Source organism: Choloepus didactylus, chromosome 1 (assembly GCF_015220235.1).
Source record: "Choloepus didactylus isolate mChoDid1 chromosome 1, mChoDid1.pri, whole genome shotgun sequence".
In the NCBI taxonomy this organism is placed as follows: domain Eukaryota; kingdom Metazoa; phylum Chordata; class Mammalia; order Pilosa; family Megalonychidae; genus Choloepus; species Choloepus didactylus.
In genome coordinates, this window is record NC_051307.1 from 133,401,285 (window position 1) to 133,414,547 (window position 13,263).

Below are 13,263 nucleotides of genomic sequence, written 5' to 3' on the forward strand. Positions count from 1 at the left end.
TGAAATACTGATTCAGCACTATTTAGGTTAGAAAAGGTGAGTCAATACAGTAGAATTTAAGACTACTATTAGGATGTGTAGGGAGAGTAACAACACAGAATGTATCACAAAAACAATTTCACTTTTCTTTAGGGTGTTTATATTTTGGTTAAGTGTGCTAAATTGCAATATACATTATCTGACTGGTAGCTATTTGTGTCTCAGAATCCCTTTTCTATTAAAATTCCAGAAAAGGAATTTAGGACTTGACTAAGCAGAGAAATTCTGTGAACTTTTTTATCATGACAGTTTTAGTATAATTTTTTTTTAAGAGGAGATTTAAATGTAATGTTCAGGACTCCAATATTGTCATTTTTAGGAATTTATTTAAGGAATGCTACTTTACAGAAATTACTAACTGAAACTAAAACATTTTCAATTAGAAAATAAATCGTAAATTACAGTAAGAAAAAAATAAGTCATTGATTCTTGTTAATATTTTATAAGCTTTGATAAAACACTAAGTTACTGATAAAATATCACCTAAACATAGACACATTCAGAGTTTACAAATGGAGTGTTTTCACAGGGAAATGGGCCAATAGAGTGAGCAAAAACAATACTGAAAAGACAGAGAAATCTTTAAAACCAGAAAATATTCCAGGCAATCCCCTCTTTTACATATAAGGTTCAGAAAACCAGAAAAATCAATCTAGCAGCCCTAATGGCACACTACTGGAGAAACTAAATCTTTATCAAAATAAATTTTTTTAGTATCTACCAGTTTGAGATACAATCATTGTTTTCTCTATTTTTTGCAAAAACAACATCCCAAGTTTTAAATTTTAAACTAGGAAACCAAAACAGTACCTTTCCAACATGAAATTTTACAAGAATTCACAGCACTCATATATTACCTGGCATTTCAAACTTCCAGGCTGGATCAAGAAGAGGATGCCAACATCTTTGACTAACAAAGACAGACCCAAGTAAAATGGTACCAAGAACAAAACACTGAGAGTTACAGGTAGAATTAAGGAATCTCAAAATAAAGAGATGAAGAGAAAGTAAAAGTAGAAGGGAGAGAGCAAAATGAAAGATAGATCCCAGAATTAGGAAAGAACTGGAAGAGAAAAGTGAATCAAGTTTCATACAAATTCACTTTCTAGCTACTAGACTGCTTCTATTTACAATACTTTTGATTTTGTTCTAGTTAAGTTTTTAAAACCAAAAAAGCATATCTGGTTTTATATCCACCTGAGGAGTGTGGTGTTATTCTAAATTTATTATGTGATAAGAGTTAGTTCTTAACTATATTAATTCCATCACATACAAGGGAAGCTCAATAAGACTATGTACAGATATCTCTGCAGAAACCATGGAGGCGAGAGGACAGTGGTATATTTAAGATACTGAATATATCAAGAATTCTATATCCAGCAAAACTGTCTTTCAAAAAATGAAGGAGAGATTAAAACATTTTCAGACAAACAGACACTGAGAGACTTTGTAAATAAGAGACTTGCGCTTTAAGAAATATCAAAGGGAGTGCTACAGGCTGACAGGAAAAGACAGGAGAGAGAGGTTTGGAGAAGACTGTAGAAATGAAGACTATCAGAAAGGGTTAAAGGAGAGAGAGAAAAAAACAAGATATAACATATAAAATCCAGAAGACAAAATGGTGGAAAAAGTACTACCCTTACAGTAATAACACTAAATTTTAATGGATTAAACTCCCCAATAAAAAGACACAGACTGGCAGAATGGATTAAATAACATGTACCATCTATATGCTGCCTACCAGACACTCAGTTTAGACACAAGGACAGAAATAGGCTGAAAGTGAAAGGTTGGAAAAAGATATTTCATGCAAACAGTACCCAGAAAAAAATGGGAGTACCTAAATTAATATCAGACAAATTAGACTTCGAATGTAAAACAATTAACACAGACAAAGCAGAACACTATATATCAACAAAAGGGACAATTCATCAAGAAGATATAACAATCATAAATATTTATGCACCAAGCCAGAGTGCTCCAAAATACATGAGGCAAACACTGACAACACTGAAGGGAGAAGTAGATATGTCCACAATAATAGTTGGAGACTTTAGTACACCACTCTTATCAATGGATAGAACATAAAGACAGAGGGTCAACAAGGAAACATGTTGAGTTGTACGATGAATGAACTAGATTTGACAGACATTTATAGAACACAACACCCCACAACAGCAGAATACACATTCTTCTCAAGTGCACACGGATCATTCTCTAGGATAGACTACATATTGGGTCACAAAGCAAGTCACAACAAATTTTAAAAAACTGCTGTTTTATAAAATACCTTCTCAGATCATAATGGAATGAAGTTGGAAATCAGTAACAGGCAGAAGGTCGGAAAATTCACAAATACATGGAGGCTAAATAACACACTCTTAGACAACCAGAGGGTAAAAGAAGAAATTACAAGAGAAATTAGTAAATACCTGAAAGGAAATGAAAACGAAAACACAACATATCAAAACTTATGGGATGCAGCAAAGGCATGCTGAGAGGGAAATTTATTTCCCTAAATGCCTATATTAAAAGAGAAGAAAGAGAAAAAACTGAGGAATGAACTGTTCACCTGGAGGAAACAGAAAAGAACAGCATACTAACCCCAAAGCAAACAGAAGGAAAGAAATAACAAACATAAGAGCAGAAATAAATGAAACTGAGAACAGGGGAAAAAATAGAGAGAATCAACATCAGAAGTTGCTTCTTTGAGAAAATCAATAAAATCAATGGACCCTTAGCTAGGCAAACAAAGAAAAAAAAAAAAAAAGAGAGAGAGAGAGAGAGAGCAGATGCAAATAAACACAATCAGAAATGGGAAAGGGGCCATAACTACTGATCCCACAGAAATAAAGGAGATAATGAGAAGATACTATGAGCAACTATATGCTAATAAACTAGACAACTTAGATGAAATAGACAACCTCTTAGAAAAGCATGAACAACCAACAATGATTTTAGAAGAAATAGATGACCTCAACAAACCAATCATAAGTAAAGAGATTGAGTCAGTCATCAAAAAGCTCCCAATAAAGAAAAGCCCAGGACCAGATGGCTTCACATGTGAATTTCACCAAGCATTCAAGAAAGAATACCAATTCTGCTCAAACTCTTCAAAAAAACTGAAGAAGAGGGAAAGCTACCTAACTCATTTTATGAAGCCAACATCACCCTAATACCAAAGTCAGACAAAGATACTACAAAAAAGAAAATTATAGACCAATCTCCTTAATGAATATGGATGCAAAAATCCGTAACAAAATACTCACAAATCAAATCCAGAAGCACATTAAAAGAATTATACATCATGACCAAGCGGGATTTATTCCAGGTATGCAAGGCTGGTTCAACACAAGAAAATCAATTAATGTAATACACCACATAAATAAATCAAAACGGAAGAAACATGTGATCATCTCAATCAATGCAGAAAAGGCATTTGACAAAATTCAACATCCTTTCTTGATGAAAACACTTCAAAGGATAAGAATAGATGAGAACTTGCTCAATATGATAAAGGCAATACATGAAAAACCCACAGCTAACGTCACTCAATGGGGAAAGACTGAAGGCTTTCCCTCTAAGATCAGGAACAAGACTGAGATGCTCACTGTCACCACTGTTATTCAACATTGTGCTAGAAGTTCCAGCTAGAGCAATTAGGCAAGAAAAAGAAATAGGCATCCAAATTGGAGAGGAAGAAGTAAAACTTCCACTGTTGGCAGATGACATGATCCTATACGTAGAAAATCCAGAAAAATCCACAGCAAAGACACTAGAGCTAATCAATGAATACAGAAAAGTGCAGGCTACAAGATCAATACACAAAAATCAGTAGTGTTCCTATGCACAAGTAATGAGCAACAGGAGGAAATCAAGAAAAAAATTCCATTTACAAAAGCAACCAAAAGAATCAAGTATTTAAGAATAAACTTTGCCAAGGCCACAAAAAACCTACAAACAGAAAACTACAAGAAACTGCTAAAAGAAATCAAACAGGCCCTAAGAAAATGGAAGAACATACTGTGTTCATGGACTGGAAGACTCAATATAGTTAAGCTGTCAATTCTACCTAAACTGATTTACAGATTCAATGCAATATCAATTAAAATCCCAACAACATACTCTGCAGAAACAGAAAAAACAACAACCAAATTTATTTTGAAGGGCAAGGTGCCCTGAATAGCCAAAAATATCTTGAGAAATAGGAACAAAGTGGGAGGTCTCACACTACCCAACTTCAAAGCATATTACAAAGCTACAGTGGTCAAAACAGCATGGTACTGCCATAAAGACAGATATACCGACCAATGGAATCAAATTAAGTGTTCAGAAATAGAACCTCACATCTACGGACAACTGATAAAGCAGTCAAGCCAAAGCAACTGGAACAGAGCAGCCTCTTCAATAAATGGTGTTTGGAGAACTGGATATCCATATTCAAAAGAATGTGAATGAAAAAGGACCTCTATCTCACAACTTATACAAAAAACTAACTCAAAATGGATCAAAGACTTCAACATTAGCGCTAAGACCGTAAGACTTTTGAAAGAAAATGTAGGGAAATACCTTAAAAATCTTCTGATAGGAGGTGGTTTCCTAGACCTTACACCCAAAGTGCAAGCAATCAAAGAAGAAATAGATAAATGGGACCTCCTCAAAATTAAACACTTTTCTACATCAAAAGACTTTGTCAGAAAAGTAAAAAGGCAGCCAACGCAATGGGAGACAATATTTGGAAACCACATCATCAGATAAGGGTTTAGTATTCAGAACATATACAGAGATCCTACAACTCAACAAGAAAAGGATAAACAATCCAATTTAAAAATAAGCAAGACATGGACAGACACTTTTCTGAAGAGGAAATGCAAATGGCTCAAAAACAAGAAAAGATGCTCAACTTCATTGGCTATTAGCAACTTCACTGGCAAATCAAAAACACATTGAGATATCATCTCATACCTACCAGAATGGCCATTATCCAAAAAACAGAAAATTACAAGTGCTGGAGAGGATGTGGCTAAAGAGACACACTTATTCACTGTTGGTGGGAATGCAGAATGGTGTAGCCACTCTGGAAGGTAGCGTGGCAGTTCCTTAGGAAGCTAATTATAGAACTAACATATGATCCAACAATTCCATTATCAGGTCTATACTCAGAAGAACTGAAAGCTAAGACACAAATGGACATTTGTAAAATAATGTTTATAGCAGCATTATTCATGATTGCCAAGAGATAGGAACAGCCCAAATGTCCATCAACGGATGAGTGAATAAACAAACTGTGTTACATACACACGATGGAATATTATGCAGCTGTAAGACAGAACAAAGTCACAGAACATATAATAATGTGAATGAACACTGAGGATGTTATGTTGAGTAAAGTTAGCCAGAAACAAAAGGACAAATGCCATAGGGTCTCACTAATATGAACTAACATTAATGAGCAAACTTTGAGAGTCAAAAGCTGAGAACACAGGTTATCAGCAGATAGAAGGAGGGTAGAGATCAGGCAGTTGATGCTGAAGGAGTACAGAATGTTCAATAGGATTGATTGCATACATCCAGAAATGAATAGCATAATACTGTGCAATGGTAGCACAATATTTTAAGTATACTGAACAAAGATGTCTGTGAGTAAAGCTGAAAGAGGAGTGCCAGGGACAAGTATAGCACCAGAAGGAAAGATAGACAATAAAGACTGGGACTATAATAACTTAGTGAAGCCTAGAGTGGTCAATGATGGTGACTAAATGTACAAATATAAAAATAGTGTTACATGTGGCAGAACAAATGAATGCCAACCTTGCAAGGTGTTGAAAAAAGGGAGGTATTGCGGAAAAATATAATCAAAGCAAACTGGAGGCTATGGTTAACAATAACATTGTAATATGCTTCCATTAAATGTAACAAAGGCAATATACCAAAGTTAAATGTCTGTAAGAGGGGAATATAAGGGAAGGGTATGGGATTCTTGGTAGTGGTGTTGTTGTCTGACCTTATTATATTGTATTGTATGGTTATTTTAATTTTTTTATCTTTTTTTATTATTCTTTAAAAAAATTTTTTTGAAATAATGAACATGTTCAAGTGCTGACTGTGGTGATGAATGCACAACTATATGATGATACTGTGAACAACTGTTTATACAATGTGGATGACAGTATGGTATGTGAATTATCTCTATAAAATTGCAGGGAAAATTATAAACAGAGGGATAAAAGTGCTGGAGAAAACATGGAGAGTGAGGTGTATCTATTTACTGTTGGTGGGGAAGAAGAATGGTGTAGCCTATCTGGAAAACAGCGTAAGTATGCTAAATATGTGGGTACCATAAGGTCCTACAATCTCATTATGGAGTATATACTTGGAAGAACTGAGAGCAGGGACAAGAATGGATATTAGCACACTGATGTTTATGGCACAGTATTCACCATTTGCAATGCATGGAGGTGGCCTAAGGGTACATCAACTGATGAACAGAATGGTGAACTGTGGTGTATGCAGGCAACAAAATACTGAGCAGCTGCAAGAAGGAATGAAGCTGAGAGACACACAACTAGGTGAATGGATCTTGAGGACAGCATTTTGAGTGAAGTACAACAGAAAAAAAAGACAAATATTATAATGCCTCACTCATATGGACTAACTACAATGTGTAAACTCTGAGAATTCAATCTTAGAGCACAGCTTATCAGGGAAACACTTATTGTAATGGTCCCTAGATTGTAAGCTCTTAGAGCAGTTACATCTATTCCTGAGTCGTAATGGTTATCTCTAAATGCTGAGATGCTGAGCTCTTTGTGTATAACCTGATTGGAACATTGGGTACTTGTGTGACACCTGAAACTCAGAGCTAGAGCTCAGCAGCTATGAATGTCAGTTATTACCTCATACAACTGTTAAAAAAGCTGAAAAAGAATTCAGACTTCAATTAGAGATATGAATGAAGCAGATCTGGTTAGGACTAAGGCAAATCAGGCCAAAGCATAAAGGACAATACTGACTATGTTTTAAAACTTCAACTTCTATGTGAGGCCAAGAGAAGAGACGTTTATTTGGTGCAAGACACTAAATAATTTAACTTGTACAGTCAGCTTATTCAAACACCATAATTACATGGAACTTTGAACAGGAAGTGAGATCTGGAAGGTTTGTACAGGTTAGTGTGAAATCCTGATACATCCCAAATTAATTTGGGCAGAAAATAAAAACATATTTACAGGGCCTCCCTGAGGAACTGAGGAAAAATGCAGAAATGTTGGACTTCCCCACCTGGGTTATTACTGACATTCTCACAAACATTGAGGACTAACAATTTACCAGGATAAGCCCTTAATCTCGGGGCTTGTCCTTACGAAGCTTGTTACTGCAAGGGAGAGGCTAAGCCTACTTATAATTGTGCCTAAGAGTCTTCCCCAGAGAACCTCTCTGTTGCTTGGATGTGGCCCTGTCTATCTAAGCCCATGTGGCAGGTGAACTCACTGCCCTCCCTCCTGCGTTGGACATGACTCCCAGGATGTGGGACATCCCAGGATGTGGGACATGACTCCCGGGGATGAGCCTGGTCCTGGCATCATGGGATTGAGAAAATCTTCTTGACCAAAAGGGGGAAGAGAAATGAAACAAAGTAAAGTTCCAGTGGCTAAGAGATTTCAGATGGAGTCGAGAGGTCACTCTGGAGGGTATTCTTATGCACTATATAGATATCCCTCTTTAGTTTTTGTTGTATTGGTTTAGCTAGAAGGAAATACCTGAAACTGTCTAACTGAAACCCAGTAGCCTTGATTCTTGAAGACAACTGCATGACTATGTAGCTTACATGATGTGACTGTGTGATTGTGAAAACCTCATGGCTCACACTCCCTTTATCCAGTGTATGGACAGATGAGTAGAAAAATGGGGACAAAAACTAAAGGAAAAATAGGGTGGGATGGGGGGTTAGGGTGTGGAATGTTTTAGGTGTTCTTTTTACTTTCTTTTTTTGGAGTAAGGAAAATGTTAGAAAATTATTTCTGATGATGAATCCACAACTATATGATGATATTGTGAATGACTGTACACTGTGGATAATTGTAGGGTATGTTAATATATTTCAATAAAATTGTATTAAAAAATTGAGAATTAAGAAAATCCAGCTCTCCCAAAGAAAAGCAATTCAGGGTAACTACACAGCCCCAGCTTCTAATAAAGAGCTCTTCTTTACTAAGTAGTGCTAGCTAGTAAATGTAGGAGAAATAATAGAAATAGAAAATTCACCATTTAATAAGCATGAAAATAATTGACCTAGACAAGCATCATCAACAGATAATAATAAGAAAAAAAGGGTAACAGAAAATTGGTATTTGCATATTATCAAGGCATCATCCCACAGATTATCTGAAGGTCACAAAGATAAAAACCATCCTAACATTACAATGGAGGGATCATTTTAACCAGGAAAACAGTGGGGGGAGGGGTAATATTTTAGTATTATGAAAGAATTAAGAGATACAATATTCAAATTCAATGTGTGGTTCCTAATTGGATACCAGTTTGAACCAACCATAAGATACTTTTGATAAAAATGAAGAAATCTGAATACAGACTAGATAGGTTTTAGGTATAATAATTTTTGATTATGTAAAAAAATGTTGCTATGTTTTAACAACGCATAGTGACATTAATTTAATATTTAGCAGTGATATGTCATTATTGTAGTTCAAAATGTTTCAAAATTTTTAAAAAGTACAACACAGTTACTCGGCCATTTGGTCCTCTACAGAAGTAGAGCGAAGAAATGTTTTTTCATAATAATGGAGTAAATGTTTTTTTCAATTAGTTTTCTAACATTAAAGAAAAAGATTAAACTACCAGAAAGAATAAGTCTAATAATTTTCACAATCGTCACGTTTAAAAAAATTTTTTTTAATTCATTTTTAACAATGTGGTGTTAGCTTTATTTGGACTCCATGACTTGGAACTGTCATTAAATAAAAGGGAGACAAGGAGGGACAGAAACAATAATATAAGTTGGCATAAGAAAAGTGGTAGGATGGAACTTACTTTTTTGGATATTGTTCCAGCACCTGCGTTGCGTTTTAGATCTCGGACTATGCTGCATTCCATCACAATAAACTCCTCTAGCTGTTTGGGATGGAACAAACTATTGAAAGGGTGATTCCAGAAAGTATTACCATCAATATCTGCAACTAAGAATACAAATAGAACATTAGATTAAAGAACAAAAAAAACAAAGTATTGCAAAAGTACTAAATGTGTTAACAGATAAGATGTTATATACCAACTGGGAAGCAAGTCAACAAGAATTAACATCAATTCACTCTCTGGTGTCACCATTTATTTCCAGAAACTAGCCCCATACTTCTCACAACACAAGAGAAATATCAGGAGTCAAACATATCTTAAGTAGGAACCATAATGAGAATGCCACAGAACTAAGTGCCTTTATAGTTGTTTCATATGCTGGCATTTTATTCTACAAACATATTGATCCTCTTGGTTGCTTAGTTAATGGCAAATAAAGTCTAGTTCTACCTGATAGACAAAGAATGCCCAGCACAATTGAGGAAGCAAGCAATTCTGAAGAATTCAAATTGATAAGGATAATGACTTTTTAAAAAATCTCAAAGAAAAAAAAAAAAAACCCTATTTCTTATAACAAAAAACTTAACACTGCATGAAAAAGTAGAAGATACAGCCAAATTCTGTGATACCTATCAATATTGAGTCTTCTTTAAAAAATAATTTCTATAGAGGGACTGTTGAAAAATGATCTATAACAATAATGAAATTACTTTAAAATTCAAGTCCAAATTAAATGTTCTACTGGATCACAAAAGTCAAATGCTCCAAACTTGAAAATATTTGTTATACACTAAAACTCTGCAATGAATTTAAATCAGTCACAAAAATTAAGCAAAGTATGTAAGTCAGTTTCAGTAAAAATTAATGAAATACAATTAGTACAGTAAAAAGTTCACAAAATTGTCTTCAAGTAAGTAATACAAAGGTGCCTAATCAAAAGTTTTATAACTCCACAGTGTTTTATAAGCATTAAACAATAGAAAAAATTTTAACTAGTTTTTTCAAAACAATGTTGTGAATGCTAAAATTAACACATAAATTATTTGCCACACAGAACTTGTCAACAGTTCTTAAAACTTACCTTGTAGAGTGTTTGGATCTATGAGATGAATGGCACTGGTTACTCGAATACACACACAAATCTGGTTCATATTTCCCAGGCTTTGTGCCAGTTTTGGAGACAAACAGACAACATTATCCTAGACATAAGAATTAACATTTAGAGTGAGGCAAATCCTAAATAACAGCTCTCAAGAAGCACTCATAAATGCAAACTCGGTCCAACTGCATTTGTTGAATCCAAAAAAGTTATTTTTAATTTTATGTATCAACAAAGGGCATAAGAAAAGAATCAGATCTTAAAGGAACAAAAAATAATTTATACCTTCTTAAGATCTAGCTTAATAAAAATGCTTAAACTTCCTCCCAGAGCCTATTCACCCATACTATTAACTTCATTTCAATTTTACTGTCATTCAAATGTTTGCTTACTTTAATACATTACATATGTTAATGTATCATACAATCTAAAAAAAGTATTATAAATATCAGAAGGAAGAATGATTTTCTAAATCTACAAACCAAATTTCAAAGGAACAATATGCTTTTCTTATATAGCCACATGTACCAACATGTAATCTAAAATTTAATGTCAACAAAAGCCATATACATCTATGTATACTTTAGAAGATGTTAGCCAGAAATGCAGTTATTTCTTTTTAAACTGTGTTAAAATATAAAAAGGATCCAGGTTTTATTTAAAGATGCAACTATTCACAACATATGCTCCTCCATTGAAGGGACATTCATTCATTCTGTACATCCCCCAATAGCACCTAGTCCAAAACTTTGTTTTTATCTTAATAAGTCTCCAAAGATAAATGAAAATATTTCTTTACATTATGCGTTCCTCCAGTGTTTGCTTGAGTCACCGAAAGCACTTAATACAAAAAGGCCTTTGTGCAGGTTTGGATGTATTATGTCCCCCCAAACACCATTATCTTTGATGTAATCCTGTCAGGGAAGACATATTAATGTCGATTGGGTTGGAATCTTTGGATGGGGTTGTTTCCATGGAGATGTGACCCACTCAACTGTGGGCAATACCTTTGACTGGATTACTTCCATGGAGGTGTGGCCCCGCCCATTCAGGGTGGGGCTTGACTGATTTACTGGAGTACTTTAAAAAGAGCCACAAAGGCTTGCTGCATCTTAGAGAAACATTTTGAAGATGACCATTGGAAGCTGACGCTGACATTTTGGAGAACGCCATTTTGAAAAGCAACCTGGAAGCAAGTAGACATTAGCCACATGCCTTCCCAGCTAACAGAGGTTTTCCGGGTGCCAATGGCCTTTCTCCAGTGAAGGTAACTATTAGCTGAATTTAATTCATTTATATTTTTAAAGCAGGGTTTTTACCTTAATACAATTAAGTGTAACAATGATCAACATTTTAAATGTGATATTCAGATTGTTTTTAAATCATAGAAATGATTCTATAATTTCATTTCCACAACACTGCTTAAATTTCATCTTGCCAAAATCCAGTTTGCATATATGTTCCACAAAGTGGTTCCTTAATATTTATTGTAATGTCATTCCTGATTCAAAGTTTTACAGAACTGTCATTTCCACTAGGATCACAAATTTTAAGGAATATGGATGTCTGAAAACTGCAACCAGACCTTTTCATTCTGATACACCAAAAAAATGAAAGGCATGCCAAGTTATAAATTTAAGTGTGATTACTTTACTACATCTTTTTAACATGCCTGAATAGGTCAGAAATCATTTAAGAGAGAAGTTATTCTAAATTTTTAACCATACCCAGAAGAAAACCAGTAGCTAATAATTACATATAAACCAATTAATTACTTGCACCCTTTTTATAGATATGGATTAATTAAATGAAAGTACCTTGCATATTGGAACAATTTCCACAGAAAAAGTGCTTTTGTAATTGTATGTGTTACTATGGATATCCTGAGAGATCAATCTCTGTGATGCTTTGTATCTATTAAGAAAAAAAATTATAGTAATATAAAAACAAAGGTCATTACTTGTCTAGACTCAGGAATATCAATTTTCATCAAATCAAATCATCTGCCCAAGGTCTGAAATGGCTCCCTAATGCCAGTTACAGGAAAACCTAATTTTGTCCACTTGCATTTCAAAATCTTCACCAATCTGACTATACCCTACTTATTCAACCTTACCTACTAAAAACCTCTGAAACATGCCCTTGGCTTAGACCCAACCAATATATACACAGAATCCATTAAAAGCCACCTATTACCCACCTCAAGTCTTTGTTGATACTAATCTTCTTACCTGTCAATATAAACTCCACCTATAAAAATTTCCCCATCTTTGGAAGGTAAGTTCTACCTCCTCCATGAAACTTCTCCCCAAAGCCCTCTAACTCCACTTTACCTTTCCCTTAAATTCATTCAATCCTCATTACTTGTAGATTCACTATTTGCCAATTTGCCTACTTGCTAAAATTTATTTGTACCCCCCAAATCAATACTTGCAGTGCTTTTGCAATCATTCACAGACATGCACAGAGCAGCAACAAATTTTAGTTACCCTGCATGCACATTCTCAAATGGGCTCAAGGCAACACTCTGCCTTTCTGTTTCAGCTTTTTCATACTATAACAAGTGTCCTTTATGTGGTATATTTAGTGCAGGTTTTTTTGTGCTTTCTGCTGGTGATTTCCCTGTTTAAAATGGTCCCCACACATAATACTGAAGTGCTATCCAGTGTTCCTAAGTGCAAGAAGGCTGTGATATGCCTCACAGAGAAAATATGGGTATTAGATAAGGTTTGTTCAGGCATCAGTTATATGCTGTTGGCCATGAGTTCAACATTAATGAATCAACTAAATATATATATATATAAAATAAGGTGTTTTTAAACAGAAACACATGTAAATAAGGGTACATACTGATCAAGTGACATATATCTTATGACCAGAGACTTGCAGTAACTTAACCCTGAAATTCCCCCAGGAGAAATTGTTCAGAATATGCTAATTCATTGTTTGTGGCAACTTTATAGAATATAACTACTGTGAATAATGAGAATCTTCTGTACTTAAAAATCAATGGTTCAGCACTACAGTGCTTT

General features: G+C 34.6%; 1 protein-coding gene across 1 annotated transcript in view; it reads right to left on the reverse strand.

The window, feature by feature from the left end:
* The window catches only part of NMD3 (NMD3 ribosome export adaptor), a 42,109-nt gene that overhangs the window by 14,679 nt on the left and 14,167 nt on the right, over positions 1-13,263 (reverse strand). The window contains exons 9-11 of the mRNA XM_037841502.1: positions 12,049-12,145; positions 10,214-10,331; positions 9,091-9,236 (exon numbers count right to left, since the gene is read on the reverse strand). Coding sequence (XP_037697430.1) covers positions 9,091-9,236; positions 10,214-10,331; positions 12,049-12,145 — 361 coding nt within the window. The remainder of the gene's footprint in view (positions 1-9,090; positions 9,237-10,213; positions 10,332-12,048; positions 12,146-13,263) is intronic.